This window comes from Aspergillus lucknowensis, assembly GCF_044049455.1.
Source record: "Aspergillus lucknowensis strain CBS 449.75 chromosome Unknown BJX67scaffold_24, whole genome shotgun sequence".
In the NCBI taxonomy this organism is placed as follows: domain Eukaryota; kingdom Fungi; phylum Ascomycota; class Eurotiomycetes; order Eurotiales; family Aspergillaceae; genus Aspergillus; species Aspergillus lucknowensis.
The window spans coordinates 45307-61416 of NW_027263568.1; the positions used below are offsets into that span (position 1 = coordinate 45307).

Genomic DNA, 16110 nt, shown 5'->3' on the forward strand with positions numbered 1-16110 from the left:
TCGGGTAAACCACGGAATGGAATGGACAGCAATTAAGAGAATGGATTTAGTAGATGCGCTCCCCAATTTGGGTTGCGGCATTAGGACAAAGCTGCATATGAACTCATGCAGCGTCATTTGCAGGCTCGGTCACTTGCCATTGGCAGCGACACCACGCTCTCACGGGCACTGCCAACGTCCATCTCGCAGAACCGTGGATCGCGTAAGATATCCGCGGGCGACGGTCTCTTCGCAGGATCATACTGCAAAATCCACCTAGTCTCTGTTCGCCTAATCGCGGGGTGGGAGGCGGGGTACTCATAGCTGTGATGAAGTTGCGTATGGAAGGTCTTGGCTACTGAAGTAGATTCGAATTGGACCTCTCTCAACCAGAATATCCCTTTACTAGGAACGGTTGACCCTTTTCGGTGGAGTGGTGATTTCCCACAGGCTCTATCTAACCCTGAACACAGGAGGAGTGGTCAGGGAGAAGAGCTGAGTACTCAGCAGTTGAAGTGCATGGATGGCCTGGAGGGACTTGTGCTCGGACTGAGGTGTAAAGAGTACAGTATTGTCTGGGATATCACGAGGGACAGATATAAGTGGAAGGGCAATGGTGGTCTTCAACATGTAATAGCAGTCTCAGCCATAGATTTCCTCCCTTAACCCTCTCCGATGGGAGTCACCCTCCGTATTCCAGGAGCCAGATACCAGTCATTGTGAGATTGAATATCTCCATTGACACTAGTGCGGGCTTGAGGCTCATTCATGATCTTTCCCAAGTTCCCTCCTATTAATAGCCACGCTCTTTGTCCCGAGACACAAAGCTCAACCAGAAGGTCATATCTTTGTTGCGCTCTCCATCCGAACAACATAAGACAGTTCCCATCCACCACAGAGAAAGATCCTCAGAAAAAGATCCGGAGTGAAAGATACAGCTAAAGTGACAAAAACATGCCCCTCCGCAGGAGTGAACGTCTGCGCCGGAAGTCCCACGTGAACAAAAAGGGACCTCTGCCGGCAACAAAGAAAGAGAACCATAACCAGACCCAGCAGGATGTATGCCAGATGCCATTTCACGGAAATCCAAAAGCCTAGACTAACCACAGCGCGGACAAGAGTCATAAGAACACCAACAACAAGCGAGCAGCCCGTGGCTTCCAACCCACGGAGAATCGTCCTTCGAAGGTCATGATCACCGAGAAAGACCGCGAAATCCAGCACTGGATCGATTACGGAACAATGCCGGGAATACCAAAGATTGACCCATTCTACGCTCCGTACTGCGCCCGACCAAAGGGCAGACTCTTATTATCAACACGCAGCAAGCAATCCCCGCAACCAAAGCTCGACGACCAGGAGTCATCCCCCCAAGAAAAGTCACCGATCATCTACGACAGCGACGACTGCGTGCGGTTCCTGACGAAGAACCGCTGCTTTGTCATACCCAAAAACAGCAGCGAGCCAACCGGAGCCCGCAGGCTTGCATGTAGGACACTCCTGAAGGGGGACTGGGGCGGAAACCCCCCGACGGGCACCGTATTCGATGAGGACAAGGTCCTGCAGACGGTGAGGTGGCTTTGTAGCAAACCAGAGAATGCGATTATCCGCGCTATTGGCGAACTCGTAGTTCCATCTATCAACAATTCGGCGAGGCTAGATACCCTGGCTGGTAGCATGGATGAGCCGTGGAACGACTTGATCCCGCTGGTTGAAGGAGTCCCGCCGTTGCAGCGCCATGCAGACCTCGTCGAGGAGAGAAAGTACTATCTCCCAAGACCGCAACCGGATTGCAGCGTAGGGTTCTCATCGCTGGCGTTCACTGACGAGCAGCTGCTGAAGCTTGAACCGTTTCTGGGGGGGATGAACTCAACTTCTTTCTTTAGACCTACCGCGGAGATACTCTTCCCGTTCATGGTCTCAGAAGTCAAGTCAAAGACAACCGCTCTCCACGTTGCCGAATACCAGAGCATGCACAGCATGGCGCTGTGTCTCCGAGGAACCATCTATCTATTCCGGCTCGTGAAGCGCGAGCAAGAACTTGACCGCATGATCCTAGGGTTCTCGATAGTGCACAATAGCAGCGACGTGAGGATCTATGGGTATTACCCTGTCATCGACGGTCCGAAAATCAGCTACCACACGCATGAAATCTCGTCATTCAGATTGAACAGCGAGACTAGGTGGAATTCGTACAACTTCACTATGGCCATCTATCACAAGTGGGCGCCCCTGCATCTCGACCGAATCCGCTCCGCTGTCGATCAGCTTCCGGAGAGTATCAGAATTGCTGCACCGGCACAGTCCCAGTCAGCTGGGGATTCGAGTACTTCGAGGCCGTCGCTGGATCTTGCTGGATCGGCCGAGTGGAGCCCTTCGCGCAGGGGGTCTGCAACTGTTAGTAGCAGTTATGAGAGCCCAGGATTGAATACGACAGATGGGAGTCGGCAGAAGCGCAAGCGATAGAAGAAACGCAGGGTAGGTCGGTTGACAATGAAAACATTTGCCGTGGGGAATAACGGCAGAGTCAGGTACTATCTCCATAGCACAAACCACAGGATTGACTGCGCAAAGCATAGACTGGGAATAGAGAAGCTCCCTTTTTTTATCGGCATGAAAACTCACCCCTAATCTAGTACTGCCGTGTTGATACCATATATAATAGCTCGCTCACTGGAAAAAAGAGTCCTCGTACTCCGTCTAATTACTGTGAGCCAGGTCTGCCGGTCAGCTTTCCACGGCTACCGTCTTGCCAAAGAGTAGTGCAGCCTTCGTGCTGTCTTGGCGTATTGAGCCTCGCGGGGTTGTGACTGCGGGTCTGGGCACGCTGTGTCGTCTTGCCGAGTCAAACACAATTGAGGGCTGGAAGTCCTTTGACGCCGTCGAAGCTCTCCCATTCCAAGGTTGGGTTCGACTCTCCAGCCGCAAAATAACCCCCACTTGTCCCTGTGCCTCGTCCGCCACCGCCGCCGCACCTCTGAAAAAAGCGTGCGTTCGGCGCGATCAGAGTCTGCTCAACCTCCCCCTGCGGGCGGGGTATTCTTTGCAGAGCCTGCTTGCCTTCTCCCGCGTCAGCTCTCCCTGACATCCAGTGAGATCTAGAATTCGCGGGCAAGAAGGGGTTCAAGGCCAGACTTGCAAGCCTTGTGCGGCTGAGCCAGGCGAGGCTGTGCTCTGCAAAACGGCCCCAATCACTGGGGCCAAAGTGACGATCGTCTGGTGTGATGAACAGCAGGTTACCTGCGTTCGGGAAGCCGCTTGGGGGAGGGTCTTGCCGCGATTCGACCCAGGGACTGAGGGACGGAGCGCCTGTTGAAGATTCAAGCCTTGCAAGGATGCTACAGCCAATCTCAACGTCCTCATTCTCGAAATTCACATCAACTCCACCATTATTGGCCAGCTTTCTCAGCCCCCGTGTCCTGGACAGCTGCAGAAACCAAGACCGAGAGCTACGTAAGCAAAGCTGACCGAGCGGCATCGTGTCGATATAAATGATGGCTGGCCTCTCGACATTTTAGCCCCATTGGTTCGACAAGCAACCGCGACGAAAGAAATCTTAAGTTTCTTTGCATCGCAGTGCATCATGACCTCCAAGGTAAAAGAGGAGAGCGTGCCTCCATCCGTTAGGGAAACTTGGGAGCAGACAATCGATCGCTTCCAGGAGCGTACAGGACAAAAGCTAGACGGTGTCTCTCGAGGCCCTGACGATCTGCGAAGGCTCCTCGACGCACATTATACCGCGCAAACGGACGATGAAACCCTGTCAAAGGGGAAGGCTGTCGGATTCCAGATAATACACTGTCTCCAGCTCCTGGGAGGCATCGTGTCCCAGGGGGCGTCTACGGTATGATTCCTGTCGCACCATCGCGTTTCATGCAAACGGATTGCATACGGCACAAAATACTGAAGCCAATCTGACTCCAGGTATTCGCCCCGGCGGGATTGTGCTTCAATGCCCTTTCATTCCTTCTGGATATTCCTAAAAAGGTCCATGAGTTCCATGACGAGATCAACGCTGTATTTGCCGAGGTCGGCCCAGCTCTTGCACAGTTTCATATCTACGAGCGGATGGAAGAGACCTCGCTGATCGACGAGGCTCTGCGAATGTCCATCTACCAGGTGATGACGAGCTTCGTGAACCTGTGCGCCGACTGCATTAATATCCATCACGAAGGGCGATGGAAGAGTCTCAAGCGCAACGCGAAGCGTGTTTTGTTGGACGATGGGTCTGTCAAGGGCGAGTTGGAGAATTTCAAGAAGCTCACTCAAGATCAGCTAAATATCCAAGCCACTCTAACCCTTGAAGTCGCTGTGGAAACAGGACAGCACACAAGGTTTCTAAAGACTGCCACAGTCGAAATTGACGCGAACACCAGGGCCATCAAGAGCGACGTCTCTGGGCTCGTGGAGGCAGAGCACAAGCGGACGCTGGATGACAAGCGGAAGCAGAGCCTGAGCACCATTCAGTCCAGGCTTGACCAGAAGGGTGACAAGATAGCTGCCGCTCTCGAAGCCCGCAATAATATGTGGAAGAGCTGTGTTCCAGGAACCGGGAAGTGGTTGAACGAAGTCGATGCATACAAGCAGTGGATTAACATAGCCAGTGCAGCAGAGCCTCTTCTCGTGCTGGCTGGAGAGGCTGGAACCGGCAAATCCTTTCTGGTCTCTACAATTGTCCATGATATCAAATCCGCAAACTTAGCCACGAAAGCTGAGCGTAACTTGATCGGCTATCACTCCTTCTCCAGGGTAGAGAAAGGAGACAGGGACAGCGACAGACACCGGCCAGAGGAGGCGATCAAATCCATATGCGCCCAGCTGGCGCAGCAAGACTTTGTCTACGCTAAACATGTCTCTGGTGTGTGCAACGAGTCTGGCAGAGATGAAAAGTACTTCCGAGATGCCAGTTGTAAGGAGCTCTGGGCCACGTTGGGAATAGGAGCCCCGACCAAAAACACGGCTCATTACATTCTGCTCGACTCGATCAGCTCCCTCAACGCTGAGGAGCGCGAGCGACTTGGGCAGGCGATTGGAGACAGCAGCGAAGGAAAGTCCCGCCACGTCCGCGTCCTTGTCACTGGGGAGCCTGAAGCGTTCCAGGAGGGCAAACTCTCCTCATCTCTGATGAAAACCATCGACGTTACGAAACACAACAAGGTTGACGTCGAAGCATTCATCGTGGAGGAGCTTAAGAGGGCAGAACTATTCCAAGCAGCGGACGAGGACTCCCAGCGACTGAAAACGATGGTCGAGGAACGACTATTGGAGCGATCCAACAATTCCTATTCAACCGTCCAACAGGACCTCCGCAAGGTTAAAGAGATCATCGCCTCCGGCGGCACCGAGGAGGAACTCTGCCGCGCACTACAAGAGTCGAGTACGGATCCCCAGGCATTGGTGCGATCAGACCTCGAAACATTAGAAGCGGCGCTCAAACCGCGCGAGATCGAGGAGATCAACGAGCTTCTGATCTGGGCCGTGGCTGGACATGGATACTTTGACCTGGGAGAACTGGCAGCGGCCTTGTTCCTCCGCTTCAACACCGTCTCGCTCCAGCCACTCCGCGAGAAGATCACCGGGAAATACTCTAAGATCTTTACATTGACCGACAACGGACAATATCTGGCACTCAAAGACCACGTTCGAGACTGCGTCGTTGTCCCCCGACTTAGGGCCAGACAGTCTGCAGATGAACCGAAGATAACAGCCACGATCAGCATCACCAACGGAGATGTCAAAGCGGTCCAGCGCTTCTTCTGGGACTTGAACCACTACTCATTCCTAGAGGGGTTTGCCTTCCGACCCGGTTCCGATTTGCCGCATGCAGGGAAGATTCAGCTGTACGAAGCTGATGGTCACCTCGAGATTGTGAAAAGAGCCTTTGACGTTTTTCTCCAACCGGAAGTGGATAAAAGGGGCAAGGCCCTGGGATTGTACTTGATGGGCTATATCACCATCCACCTCAAAGCCCTGTCTGAGGTAACTGGGCTTGACGAGCTCCAACCAGCAGATAAGCAATTCATTGGATCGCATATCTATGAGATGTTCAGCGAAGGGGACCTCATTGAGCGAAATTGGGAATTTTGCGACTGGGTATCCTGGTATAGTGATAATGACGATATTGAGATCTTCTGGAAGTGGCTAGATGACCCAGTGGCAGTCGCGCGCCTGGGGCGTCGAGACAAACGATGGCTGGCCGACTTGAAGAAAGACGATTATCGCAATTCAAGCCTGTTGACTCCGATAATGACCATGGTTGCTCGGCAATGGCTGCAGGAAACTGAATGGGACGCCCCGGCGGCGTTTGACTGGATCAGCGGATTCCTGACTTTGGTAAGTAGTTGGATCCAGTGTCTCGCGCTTGTGCCTAATCCATGTCAATTTCCATACACAGGACGCGAAACCAAACCAGGATAACGAGACTGGGGGAAATAAGGAGGGTGAGGACTTGGAGAAGGACAACGGGCGAATTATCATAAATCCTGACGACTCCACCTTGCAAAGGATAGCCAAAGCCGAGCAGTGGTGCAAGCAGTCCCTAAAAGTCACAGAAGTGGACTACACATGGTGCATCCGATTAGGCGCCATCTATGATGAATACGATGAAATGGACGCTGCAATTGAGCAATACAAGAAGGTATGGCAGTCCGTCACGCCGCAGATAACGGCCCGTGAAATAACCATCCCGATAGGCTGCCATGATTCTCGAATCCCAGGACCCAATCAACAAGGACCAGCTTCGTGACGTGTACAAAACTCTAAGCGACTGGTCGAGTGACCCAGAGATTGCGCTGGAGTACCTCAAAGAAGCCGCCAAACAAGACGAAGGAAACGTAGAAATCCCCTTCGCCATGCTACAGCGCTATATTGGGAGCGGCAAGGAGGACGAGGCGCGGCGCATCATTGAGAAAGCAATTGTTGAGAAGGTCCCGGGCACGCAAACAACTTTCTTAATTGCCATGCTGACAAACGCTGCGAGCAATCGGAACGCGGACGACACCTTATCCAGTTTCGAGACCCTCTTTGCGCTGATATCTTCTTCCCCGGAATGGTGGGTGGTCTTCCGAGACAATATGGAGGCGGCAATTGAAAAGTCGCGCACGGAACACAAGTACTATGAGCTTGCAATTCTGTTGCTTCAGTTAGGGGCAGCTAAGTACTATCAATACAAGAACTCCCCCGAGCAATTCGCCGCTGTCGAAAGTCATTTGCTCGAGAGCCTGGAAACAGTCAATGACAAAGTTAGTTCGGAAGATCGAAGGGGCCTTGATCCCATAAAGGAAAGCGCGCTTGTCCACCTCAGCACGTTCTATCTTGAGAAAGCGATGCAAAGGCACAGGGGCGAATCGCAGGATAGTTTGGACAGGTTGCGGCGAATTCATGAAGAGGACCCTACTTCCCCCGGCCCTAGGTCAGTTCTTGGATCATTGTATACCCTCCAGGGTCAGAGAGAGAAGGCTCGAGATCTTTTCCGAGGAGACGTGGTAGAGGCATTCAATATCCTGGTTGATGACGAGATGGACAATGATGGAAACGGCTTCAGCGCACTGCATAACCTTCTAGTCCACACTGGAGATTATGAGAACGCAGTGCGAGCCGTTTTACAGCTTCCTTCGTGGAAGTTCGACGGTACAGTACTGAAAGAGCTTCTTGCTGGAGACGAGCCCTCTTTGAAAGACGCGAGTGTGGAACTCCTCCAGTTCTATGAAAGGGAGTGCTCGCACGGTAAAACGATGTGGGATGATTTCCAGAAAGTCTGGGAGGAAGCAAAGAGATTGGCCACCAAAGCAGAAGAAGGCGGCGAATGGGAGAGGGCCACTTCCTACCGTCGAGTGGACACAATACTTGACCAAATCTCCAAAGGGGTTAACTGGGTGTTCCACTGCAATGGCTGCAATCGGCACTGGGACTATGACACCGAACTTCATTCCTGCAAGTATTGCTATGACATGGATCTGTGCGATGACTGCTGGAGTGATCTGCAATCTGGAGGGACAGGAAAGGCGCTTGTATGCAGGAAAACACATGACTGGTTTGAGATGCCGAGGTGGACCACGGAGAATTATGTTCGTGCATCGAGAAGGCTTATCGCCATGAAGACGGACAACGGAGACGACGAACTGGTGTCTGTTTCGAAATGGCTGGGGACGTTGTGCGAGGAATGGGGGCTGTCCAAGGCGGACTGGAATTTTGAGTAACTGTGCGAGTTTTCAATTAGGAAAGTAAAAGCTTCGGCGAGGGGTGTGTTTCCACAGTTCTGTCCTCCTTCGTCGACACCAAGGAACGAGCGGTCAATCTTAAGAAGATGATAAAGTCGTCTCTTCTCTCATTCTGTCTGGCCCGATTTTTCCGACATGCTACATATCATCCAAGCATTTCCTGGACATCAATTATCAGTTAGCCTTATTCAAGCGACGGAGAAGAAGATAGCTGACCGCCAACCAATCCATGCCTTCATCAATACCATAAGCTCTAAGAGCTGAGCACGGAACGACCTTCCACCTTTGATGCTGCAGTGCTTTTGGCTGTAATGCCTCCAATATCTCCCCCGCGGGTTTTGTTCCCTCCAGATCATTCTTATTAGCGAACACCAGGACAGGCGTACTGCTCGACTTATCGTAAAGCCCAGTGAATTCGAGCAAACACTTTAATTCATAAGCCGCATCTTTTAGCCGGTTTGTCTCCGTTGCATCCACGACGTATATTAGTGCATCTGGCTTGGAGAAGTACTCGCGCCACTGAGGGCGTAGTTTATCTCGGCCTCCAAGGTCCTGGTACCGAAAAAATTAGATGAATGCCTGGACAAGGGACTTGAGCGCTGCGTACAAAAATAAGAAAGTTTTTGTCTTTATGTGTTATTGTTTCGATGTTGAATCCGATCGTAGACACTGGGGTAACATCATCCATGCCCTGAGAACTCATCAGTATACATACCAGTTCGTACTCTAGTCATGTTAAAATACCATGAGCCGGTTGTACAGAATCGTGGTCTTTCCAGAGTACCACTGAATCAAGCGAGTCAGCTCTGAATCCAGAATGGAGTCGCAATGGCAAACATACAAGTCCCCATATAATGATCCGATATTCCTTCTTAGCTCCAGACGAGGGCCACAGATTTGGTAACGTATTCCCCATCGTTATGGTTTAGAACGTAAGAGTGATGAGTGGGAATACTTACTTGAAGACAGAGGGAAGTCTGGAGGGCGGAAGAGAGGGTAGATCACCTGACGATCGTCCCTCGCTATTTCAACCAATGAACAGTGATTTATTAACTTGTGACGAGCATGAAAACAATGGAAAGATCTCAGTGCCTTGTTCTTTTACGAAATAAAAGGACCAATATGTAAGCTAGTGGCCGAGGTCAGTTCATTAAGCATGTTATGAGCATGAGATTTCTGTGCTCCTCTTGCCCACCACTTATTCTTTCTAACCATGCGTTTGGCTGCGATGGCCTCATGGGATCATGGCGTCCTAAACAAGGCTTGTTCAATCAATCAAAGCTCCTCAGGCTTTCCGGAAGAAAGTATGTGAAGAATTCCACGCCTCTCCAGTTTCTGACGGAATGCTTTTTCGACGCAAAATCCACCGCTGTGGCCATTCGGTTTCTCGCTATTGACTACTTTGGTGATTTCGCTGCGACCGACCAATATTGTTCAGTTGTTGTCTGACCCTTGCTCTCCCCCCTTGAAACCTCAGAGACCAAGATCCTTATCAATCATGCGCATCATGGCCGTCTCAGCAGGCCACACATCAAGGCACTCCTGGGTCGCCCAACACCAGTCATCCTCCCAGTAGTTGAACATTAGCGGGGAAGATGCGCAGAAGAACTCCCAAAAGTCCGGATACCTGCCTCCGCGCAATCTAGCAGCGTAACATCAAAGCACCTCTCCCCTTGCTCATTCCGTTTGCTCGCGTTCTCCGAGACCATGATATTCTTCTGTTGGACGTTCCCATGCGTCAAAGTCGGTCGGTGTCCCTGGAGCACGCGCGGAAGGTATCTTTCGTAGTATCAGACCTTGTAGTCTGGCCAACCATTGTGTTCAACCTGCGCTCGAAAGTTCCCAGTAAGGCCCTCGTCATTTATCGCCACAACTTTGTACACACGGTCGAGGAGGATATTTGTGCAGGCACAGATTTCGTGTGAGGTCGGCAGGCGGCTTGAAGGGAGAGTTTCACTTTTGAACGGGAGTGCAACCGGCTCCCAGACCATTATTGTAGAGCCGAGCCAAGTGCGGAGATGAAATGAGACGGGATGCGGAGCACACACGGAGGCGCTCCAATATGATGATGATCGACCAGATACCCCGCCGCGCTTGAGGAGAAGTCTGGATCAAAAGACAGATATACCTGACGTCCCCAGGCAACCCCTCAGAAAGATCCCATCCATATTCACCGTATTACAATCTCAGAATCACATCCTCAACACGACAAGATGTCCGACCAAACCACCACCCCACCCCTCCCCCCAACCCGCCGCATCGTCACCTCCCACAACCCCCAAAGCCAAGCCATCATCCAGCACGACTCCCAAATCCCCGCCCAGCCCGCCGGCCACGGCATTTTCCTCACAAGCCTCTGGTCGACTCCCTCCCTCCCCCCACGCACAACCCCAGACTTCGACTCAGACTCAAACACAGACATGGGCCTCGCCGAGACCGGCCTCGCAAATAACGGCACTATCTGTCGCATCGTGGACTTCCCGCCGCGCTCGACGGCCTCGACAGCGATGATGCATCGCACCATGACACTGGATTACATCTACTGTGTGAAGGGCAGCGTTGTCCTGGTCCTGGACGATGGGTCGCGGACCGTGCTGAGGGAGGGGGACGTGGCGGTGCAGCAGGCGACGATGCATGCGTGGGCGAATGAGGGGGATGAGTGGGCGCGTCTGGTTTGTGTGCTTATTGCCGCTGAGCCGCCGGTTGTCCAGGGGAAGGAGTTGCAGACTGAGGTGCCGTTTCAGCTATAGACGATGTACTTCTGTTCTATTTTGAGCTACTGAGTACTGGGTTGTTCACTTTGGGCTTACCTTACACTCGCGTGCCTTGATTGAGCATTGAAGGACTAAATACAGTAGAAGTCCGAACATGACGTCCTTGTATCAAGGAAGTATACTGCTTATATATCAAGTTTCTGCTCTTTTCCATACGTTTCTGGGATTTTGCTAGGCGGACGCGCATGGAAGATATACATCGGCCATACTTGGGGCCAACAGTCCATGCAATCTTCCCTACTGTCTAGGATGGGACTTCTGTCAACTGCTCAACTGCGAGTGGCGTTGAAGACATACTGTGCCAGATCCTCAAACCAACAGGTCCGAAAGGAATCTAAACTTGTGACTACTGGCACCCCGCCAACTCCACATGAGCCGACGACAGAAACTGTAACCACCGCGGATGCAGCGGCGCCTCAAAGCGCGACAGAAAGAGCGCGACATGCTCGCTGGAGAGCGGGCCCGAGACAGCCTGGCTGAAGCTGTCGAAGGATACTGCGATGCAAGTACGCCTGTTAGCTTCTTGTTGCTGTCGCTTTTGGCTGCATTGGGAGGGGGATGGCCTACGCCTAAGAAGTCGCGCTATCGTCCAGAATTGGCCGAAACTGCGCAGCTGGAGATGCAGGATCGTGATGGCGTGGTCGATGCCCGGCCTGAACGTGTTCGTATGATCGTCCCCCATTGCAACTGTCGCAGTCTTCCGATGGAGATCTAGGAAGATCAACGCCGTAAATATAGTCAGCGAGATCGCCGGGTCAACAGCCAGACAATACGCGCTATCCCATTGCTCCGCGACCGCGGCGATATCCTGACATGCCTCTAGGACGTGCTGCCAGCTTCCGCGCCACTTGCCGCCGCCGCCGCCGTTGCCGTCGTCGTCTGCCCCCTGGGGCTGCAGATCGCAGCTGGCGAGGGCGAGGAGGAGCTGCGCCATGCGCAGGTGCGCGATTGTGATCAGGCGCGCGTGGTGGGCGACGTGGGACTCGTTTGAGAAGGCGTTGCGGCGCGGACTGAGCCAGCCTGCGGGGAGGGCGAGGCGGACTGTTGCGACTAGGCGCTCGATGCTGGCGACTTGGGCGAGAATCTTCTCGCGGGAGCGGAGGAGGTGCTTGCGGAGGAGGGAGCCGGCCTGGCGGACGGTTGCGACGGTGATGTTGTGGATGTTTTCGAGGAGGGTGTCTGGGTCTGATGGGGCGGCGAGGAGGAGCTTGGATAGCTGCTCTGCGTCGGGGCGTAGGTATAACTTCTGGGTGGAGTGAGTTGCCTGTGCTTGTGCCAGGCTTCGACTCAGCGATGTGTTGATGAGGGCGTCGTCGATGAGATAGGGCGTTCCCGACGCCATGTTCGAGTAACTGTCGACCCGGTAGATACACCACCAGAGCGATCGCCATTCCTGGATATCTTCGTCGCTGAGGACGCGCCAGTCTGCATACCGCGTGCGAATATGGTCTAGACGGTCGAGTCCGATGCGATAGGCCATGCGCGATACTCGGCTGATACGCAGCCAGGAGAGATGGCCGGGAAACTGGTGGAATTCGTAGAACGCCAGGAGATAGGCTTTACGAAATTGGTCGAGTGACGGGGCTTCGCCGATGAGGTCCTCGCCCAGGAGACTTGAGCTCAGTAGAAAGTCGAGCCCGGCGTCTAAGTCGAGGCCGTCGTTCTCTGTGGTGAATCCGATTAGCTTGGCTGTTATGGTGACCATTGCTGAGACGAGATCCTCGCTACACTGCGAGCTTTGGTAGCGACGGAAAAACAGCTCCTTGGAGTGGATAGGGCTTGCATCTTGGAAGAGGTCGAAGTATGCTGCAAGGCTATGTCACGTTAGTCTCAGCTGTGTTTGAGGCCCAGTTGGTGCATACAGATATTCCACCTGGTCGGAAGGGAATCTTAGGCCGCCTTGTGTCTGGTGAGAAGCGGAGGGAGAAACGTCGGAACTGGCGGAGACATGGTCTCCAGAGATAGACTCTGGCCCAGACGAGCCTTGTGGTCGTTGCAAAGAGTTCTCGGGAGAACTCCGCCCCCCTCCCGAGCGAGACACACGGCGAGAGCCACGCAGTGGTCCAGGCTTGCGCTTCCTCAAGGTATAGGTGCACGTCTCACCGAGCTCGAAGCAGCGAGAGCATGTCGGCCTTGCCTGGTTACCTTTTCTGTTCAGCAGATATACCGCAGCCTCGGATGGCAGAACATACACTTCACCTTCTTGCTGCAAGTTATCAGTGAGGACTCTCAATGCAGGTGGGGAAGGGTAGCCTACCGAATACACCGATCGCACACCCTCAACGGCGGGCTCGAATCGGGGGGATGCTGCATTTTCGGAGAGACTTGAGATTTTGTCGGAAGGTCAAGTTCCTTCGTCACTGATACAGCAAGTTGGAAAGATGCGCGGGAGAATGAATTGCCTGATGATTCCCCGCGCTGCGCCACCCAATACACCGCGGAGGATCGCTGTCCCGTAAGAAATGCAGTGATTGGTCGGTATTCAAAATTAAGTTCTTCCGCGGAGGAACTTTGACGTGGCCTGATCCATTTAGGGTTCGATGGCTGACAATCTGTTCATTATACCACTAAACCCTACTAGTAATATGCAAGTAGTGTCTCTACCCCTTATTATCTCAGCGACCGTCATCCAATTGAGCCTTCACACGGTCCAGCTTGAACCGTCGGTAGAATATCCAATTCTGCACAGCAGATCGGTCAGCTCCAATCCACCCGAAATTCAGCAGACCACATACCAGTATCCGCAATGGCACGAACGTAACAAGCAAGCGAAGGGAGCGCACCAGCGCACCCTCCCATATCTCCGGGCCGGACCGCGGCTGCATTAACTTCGCAACCACAGACGCCGCATACGCCTCTGTCGGCATGCCATTCGCGTTGCCTCGGTACTTGATCTCCTCAATAGTCCTCTTGATCGGAAGGTAGAGAGATGTATCCGGGGCGTGGAGCCCGTGGTGAAGAATGTTGCTCTGCACGAACCCGGTGACAATCTCGATCACCTCTATTCCGAGCGGCTTTACCTCCTAGAATCTTATGAGCGCGATGGATGACAAGACTGCAAGAGACTCACCAGGCAGAGCGTCTTGGAATACTGACTGAGCGCCGCCTTGGACGCATTGTAAGCCCCCTGCCAAACAACCGGCACGCTCCGGGTCACACTTCCAATCTGCACAATGCGCGCGCGAGACGAACGACGGAGAATCGGAATGAAGACCTGGCACAGGCGCATCACCGCAAAGAGGTTGACCTGGAACAGCTTCTCGACCTCTGCGATCTCTATATCCAGCGCAGTCGACGCGTAGTGTGTCCCTGCGTTGTTGACCAGGTAGTCTAAGCGACCGCCTGTGCGCTTGGATACGGCATCTCTGAGCTTCTCGATGCTTTCTGGATCGTCGAGTTCGAGCGCGAATGCTTCGATGTTGGCGTACTTGCTCGTTAGCGGGTGAAGAGATTCAACGCGGCGGGCTGTAGCGAGGACAGTGACGCCTCTGGCGGCGAAGGCAATGGAAAGCTCTTTTCCAATTCCGCTGCTGCAGCCGGTGACGAGTGCGAACGTCTGCGCCATGGTGAGGTGAGTAGATGGAGGCTGGGATAGTTTGAAGAGATTCGGTCAATGGAGTATAATTCCTTCGCAGCTTACCCGGGCTAGATGTCCTCCTTTCAAGCAGCCGAGGCATAAATTAATGGAGTTGTCCTTCATACCATGCAAGACCGGCACTTGAGCTCCAGCTTGTGATGGTTGTGTGGGGAGATCCTCCGCGGAGGAACATTGATGAGGATCTGAGCCCTAAAGATAGCCCCATCTCAAGACCTCGTGACAGAATAAAGAATCATCAAGTCAGGACAATCACCCCCTTTCGAAGTTTTTTGCTTGAAAACTACCTCTGTCCTTCGTCTCGTCAGAATCCCTTCGAACTGCACCCAGTCACCCTTAGAATCACCTCATTATCACCATCTCCCGTTCTACAACCCAGCTTCACAATGACAACAGCCGCATACAAATACCTCTGCCAATTCGAGACCGAAACCGGCGAGAGATTCTTCGCAAAATGCGACTCGACAGAGCCCACCATCGGGGACTCAGTCAGCGCATACCCGTCGTTCGAAGACCTCGCGGAAGACAGAAATGCGACAACAGCTACCATAGCAAAGGTATGACCCGTAATAAATGGGGCGGGACGCTTTCCCAGCCAGACCGACTGACTACATTGATAGCTTCTTCCGCCTCTTCCGCGAATGGATCTCCCAATATACTGCGTCGGACTGAATTACAGGAGCCATGCGAAGGAAGCAAGGGTATGCCTCATCTGCGGTATATGAACCAACTATCAATATCTAATCCAGATAAAAAGCTCAATGTCCCCGCCAACCCCCCGGTCTGGACAAAACCCGCTGCCGCACTATCCTCTCCATACGAAACAATCCCCGTCAGCCGATTCTGCGCCTCGCATCTTCCCGATTGGGAGGTAGGCGAACCCTCCTCAAGGATATACAGAGATTTATATTCTTAATATTCTTAATATTAATGACAGACAACAGGGCGAACTCGTCTTCGTAACCGCGCGCGAATGCCGCGACATCACACCGGAGGACGCACCTTCGTATATCCTCGGCTACACGATCGGCAACGACCTCTCCTGCCGCTTCTTCCAGCTCCCCGAGCAATCCGGCGGCCAGTTCTTCTACGCGAAGGCCTTTGACAAGTTTGCGCCTATCGGGCCCGTCCTCGTGAGTCCGGATGTCTTTAAAGTCAGGGACAGGGAAGGGCCAGCGACGCTGGTCACCCGCGTCAACGGGGTGGTCAAGCAGGATACTGTGCTGGAGAGGGATATGATCTTTCCTCCGGAGCGGGTGTTGAGTTGGATGAGTCAAAGTATGCGCTTTCTCTCTCTTTCTTTCTCTTATTGCATTGCCTGTATCAGCTTGGGTCTGACCGATTTTATTCAGGCACCACGATACCGGCATATACAGTTGTGATGACGGGGACCCCTGCAGGCGTGGGGATCTTCCAGAAGCCACGCCAGACACTGAAAGACGGGGACAAGATTGAGGTTGAGATTACGGGGCTGGGAACGCTAAAGAATGAGGTCAGGTTCGAGGGAGGTCAGGAGTCTATAATGTGAGATTTCATGAGTTTT

General features: G+C 53.1%; 8 protein-coding genes across 8 annotated transcripts; 4 read left to right on the plus strand and 4 right to left on the minus strand.

The window, feature by feature from the left end:
* Positions 1 to 636: 636 nt before the first annotated feature.
* On the minus strand, positions 637 to 1134 carry BJX67DRAFT_354967 (uncharacterized protein). The gene has a single exon (XM_071029265.1). The coding sequence runs from the start codon at positions 1102 to 1104 to the stop codon at positions 820 to 822; it is 285 nt and encodes a 94-aa protein (XP_070885484.1). The 5' UTR covers positions 1105 to 1134; the 3' UTR covers positions 637 to 819.
* Positions 1135 to 1179: 45 nt separating this feature from the next.
* On the plus strand, positions 1180 to 2635 carry BJX67DRAFT_129633 (uncharacterized protein). Its single transcript, XM_071024524.1, has one exon. It carries the CDS (start codon positions 1222 to 1224, stop codon positions 2443 to 2445), a length of 1224 nt encoding a protein of 407 aa, XP_070885485.1. The 5' UTR covers positions 1180 to 1221; the 3' UTR covers positions 2446 to 2635.
* On the minus strand, positions 2603 to 3752 carry BJX67DRAFT_129630 (uncharacterized protein). Its single transcript, XM_071024523.1, has one exon. It carries the CDS (start codon positions 3455 to 3457, stop codon positions 2825 to 2827), a length of 633 nt encoding a protein of 210 aa, XP_070885486.1. The 5' UTR covers positions 3458 to 3752; the 3' UTR covers positions 2603 to 2824.
* On the plus strand, positions 3220 to 8282 carry BJX67DRAFT_129640 (uncharacterized protein). The gene is made up of 4 exons (XM_071024525.1): positions 3220 to 3823; positions 3904 to 6312; positions 6374 to 6616; positions 6672 to 8282. Exons 1-4 carry the CDS (start codon positions 3563 to 3565, stop codon positions 8175 to 8177), a joined length of 4419 nt encoding a protein of 1472 aa, XP_070885487.1. The 5' UTR covers positions 3220 to 3562; the 3' UTR covers positions 8178 to 8282.
* On the minus strand, positions 8275 to 9331 carry BJX67DRAFT_129621 (ADP-ribosylation factor family protein). Its single transcript, XM_071024522.1, has 4 exons — positions 9040 to 9331; positions 8943 to 8984; positions 8806 to 8889; positions 8275 to 8750 (listed from the first exon to the last, which is right to left on the minus strand). Exons 1-4 carry the CDS (start codon positions 9112 to 9114, stop codon positions 8373 to 8375), a joined length of 579 nt encoding a protein of 192 aa, XP_070885488.1. The 5' UTR covers positions 9115 to 9331; the 3' UTR covers positions 8275 to 8372.
* A 969-nt stretch (positions 9332 to 10300) lies between these two features.
* Positions 10301 to 11133, plus strand: BJX67DRAFT_129667 (cupin domain-containing protein). The gene has a single exon (XM_071024526.1). The coding sequence runs from the start codon at positions 10412 to 10414 to the stop codon at positions 10946 to 10948; it is 537 nt and encodes a 178-aa protein (XP_070885489.1). The 5' UTR covers positions 10301 to 10411; the 3' UTR covers positions 10949 to 11133.
* Positions 11134 to 11318: 185 nt separating this feature from the next.
* Positions 11319 to 14601, minus strand: BJX67DRAFT_388525 (NAD(P)-binding protein; the record flags this gene model as incomplete). The annotated part of the gene is made up of 4 exons (XM_071034374.1): positions 14043 to 14601; positions 13826 to 13995; positions 11540 to 12786; positions 11319 to 11467 (listed from the first exon to the last, which is right to left on the minus strand). Exons 1-4 carry the CDS (start codon positions 14535 to 14537, stop codon positions 11319 to 11321), a joined length of 2061 nt encoding a protein of 686 aa, XP_070885490.1. The 5' UTR covers positions 14538 to 14601.
* A 352-nt stretch (positions 14602 to 14953) lies between these two features.
* Positions 14954 to 16095, plus strand: BJX67DRAFT_372478 (fumarylacetoacetate hydrolase family protein; the record flags this gene model as incomplete). Its single annotated transcript, XM_071031256.1, has 5 exons — positions 14954 to 15124; positions 15188 to 15268; positions 15325 to 15438; positions 15512 to 15845; positions 15920 to 16095. The coding sequence occupies 5 exons, from the start codon at positions 14954 to 14956 to the stop codon at positions 16093 to 16095; spliced, it is 876 nt and encodes a 291-aa protein (XP_070885491.1).
* Between the last annotated feature and the right edge of the window lie 15 nt (positions 16096 to 16110).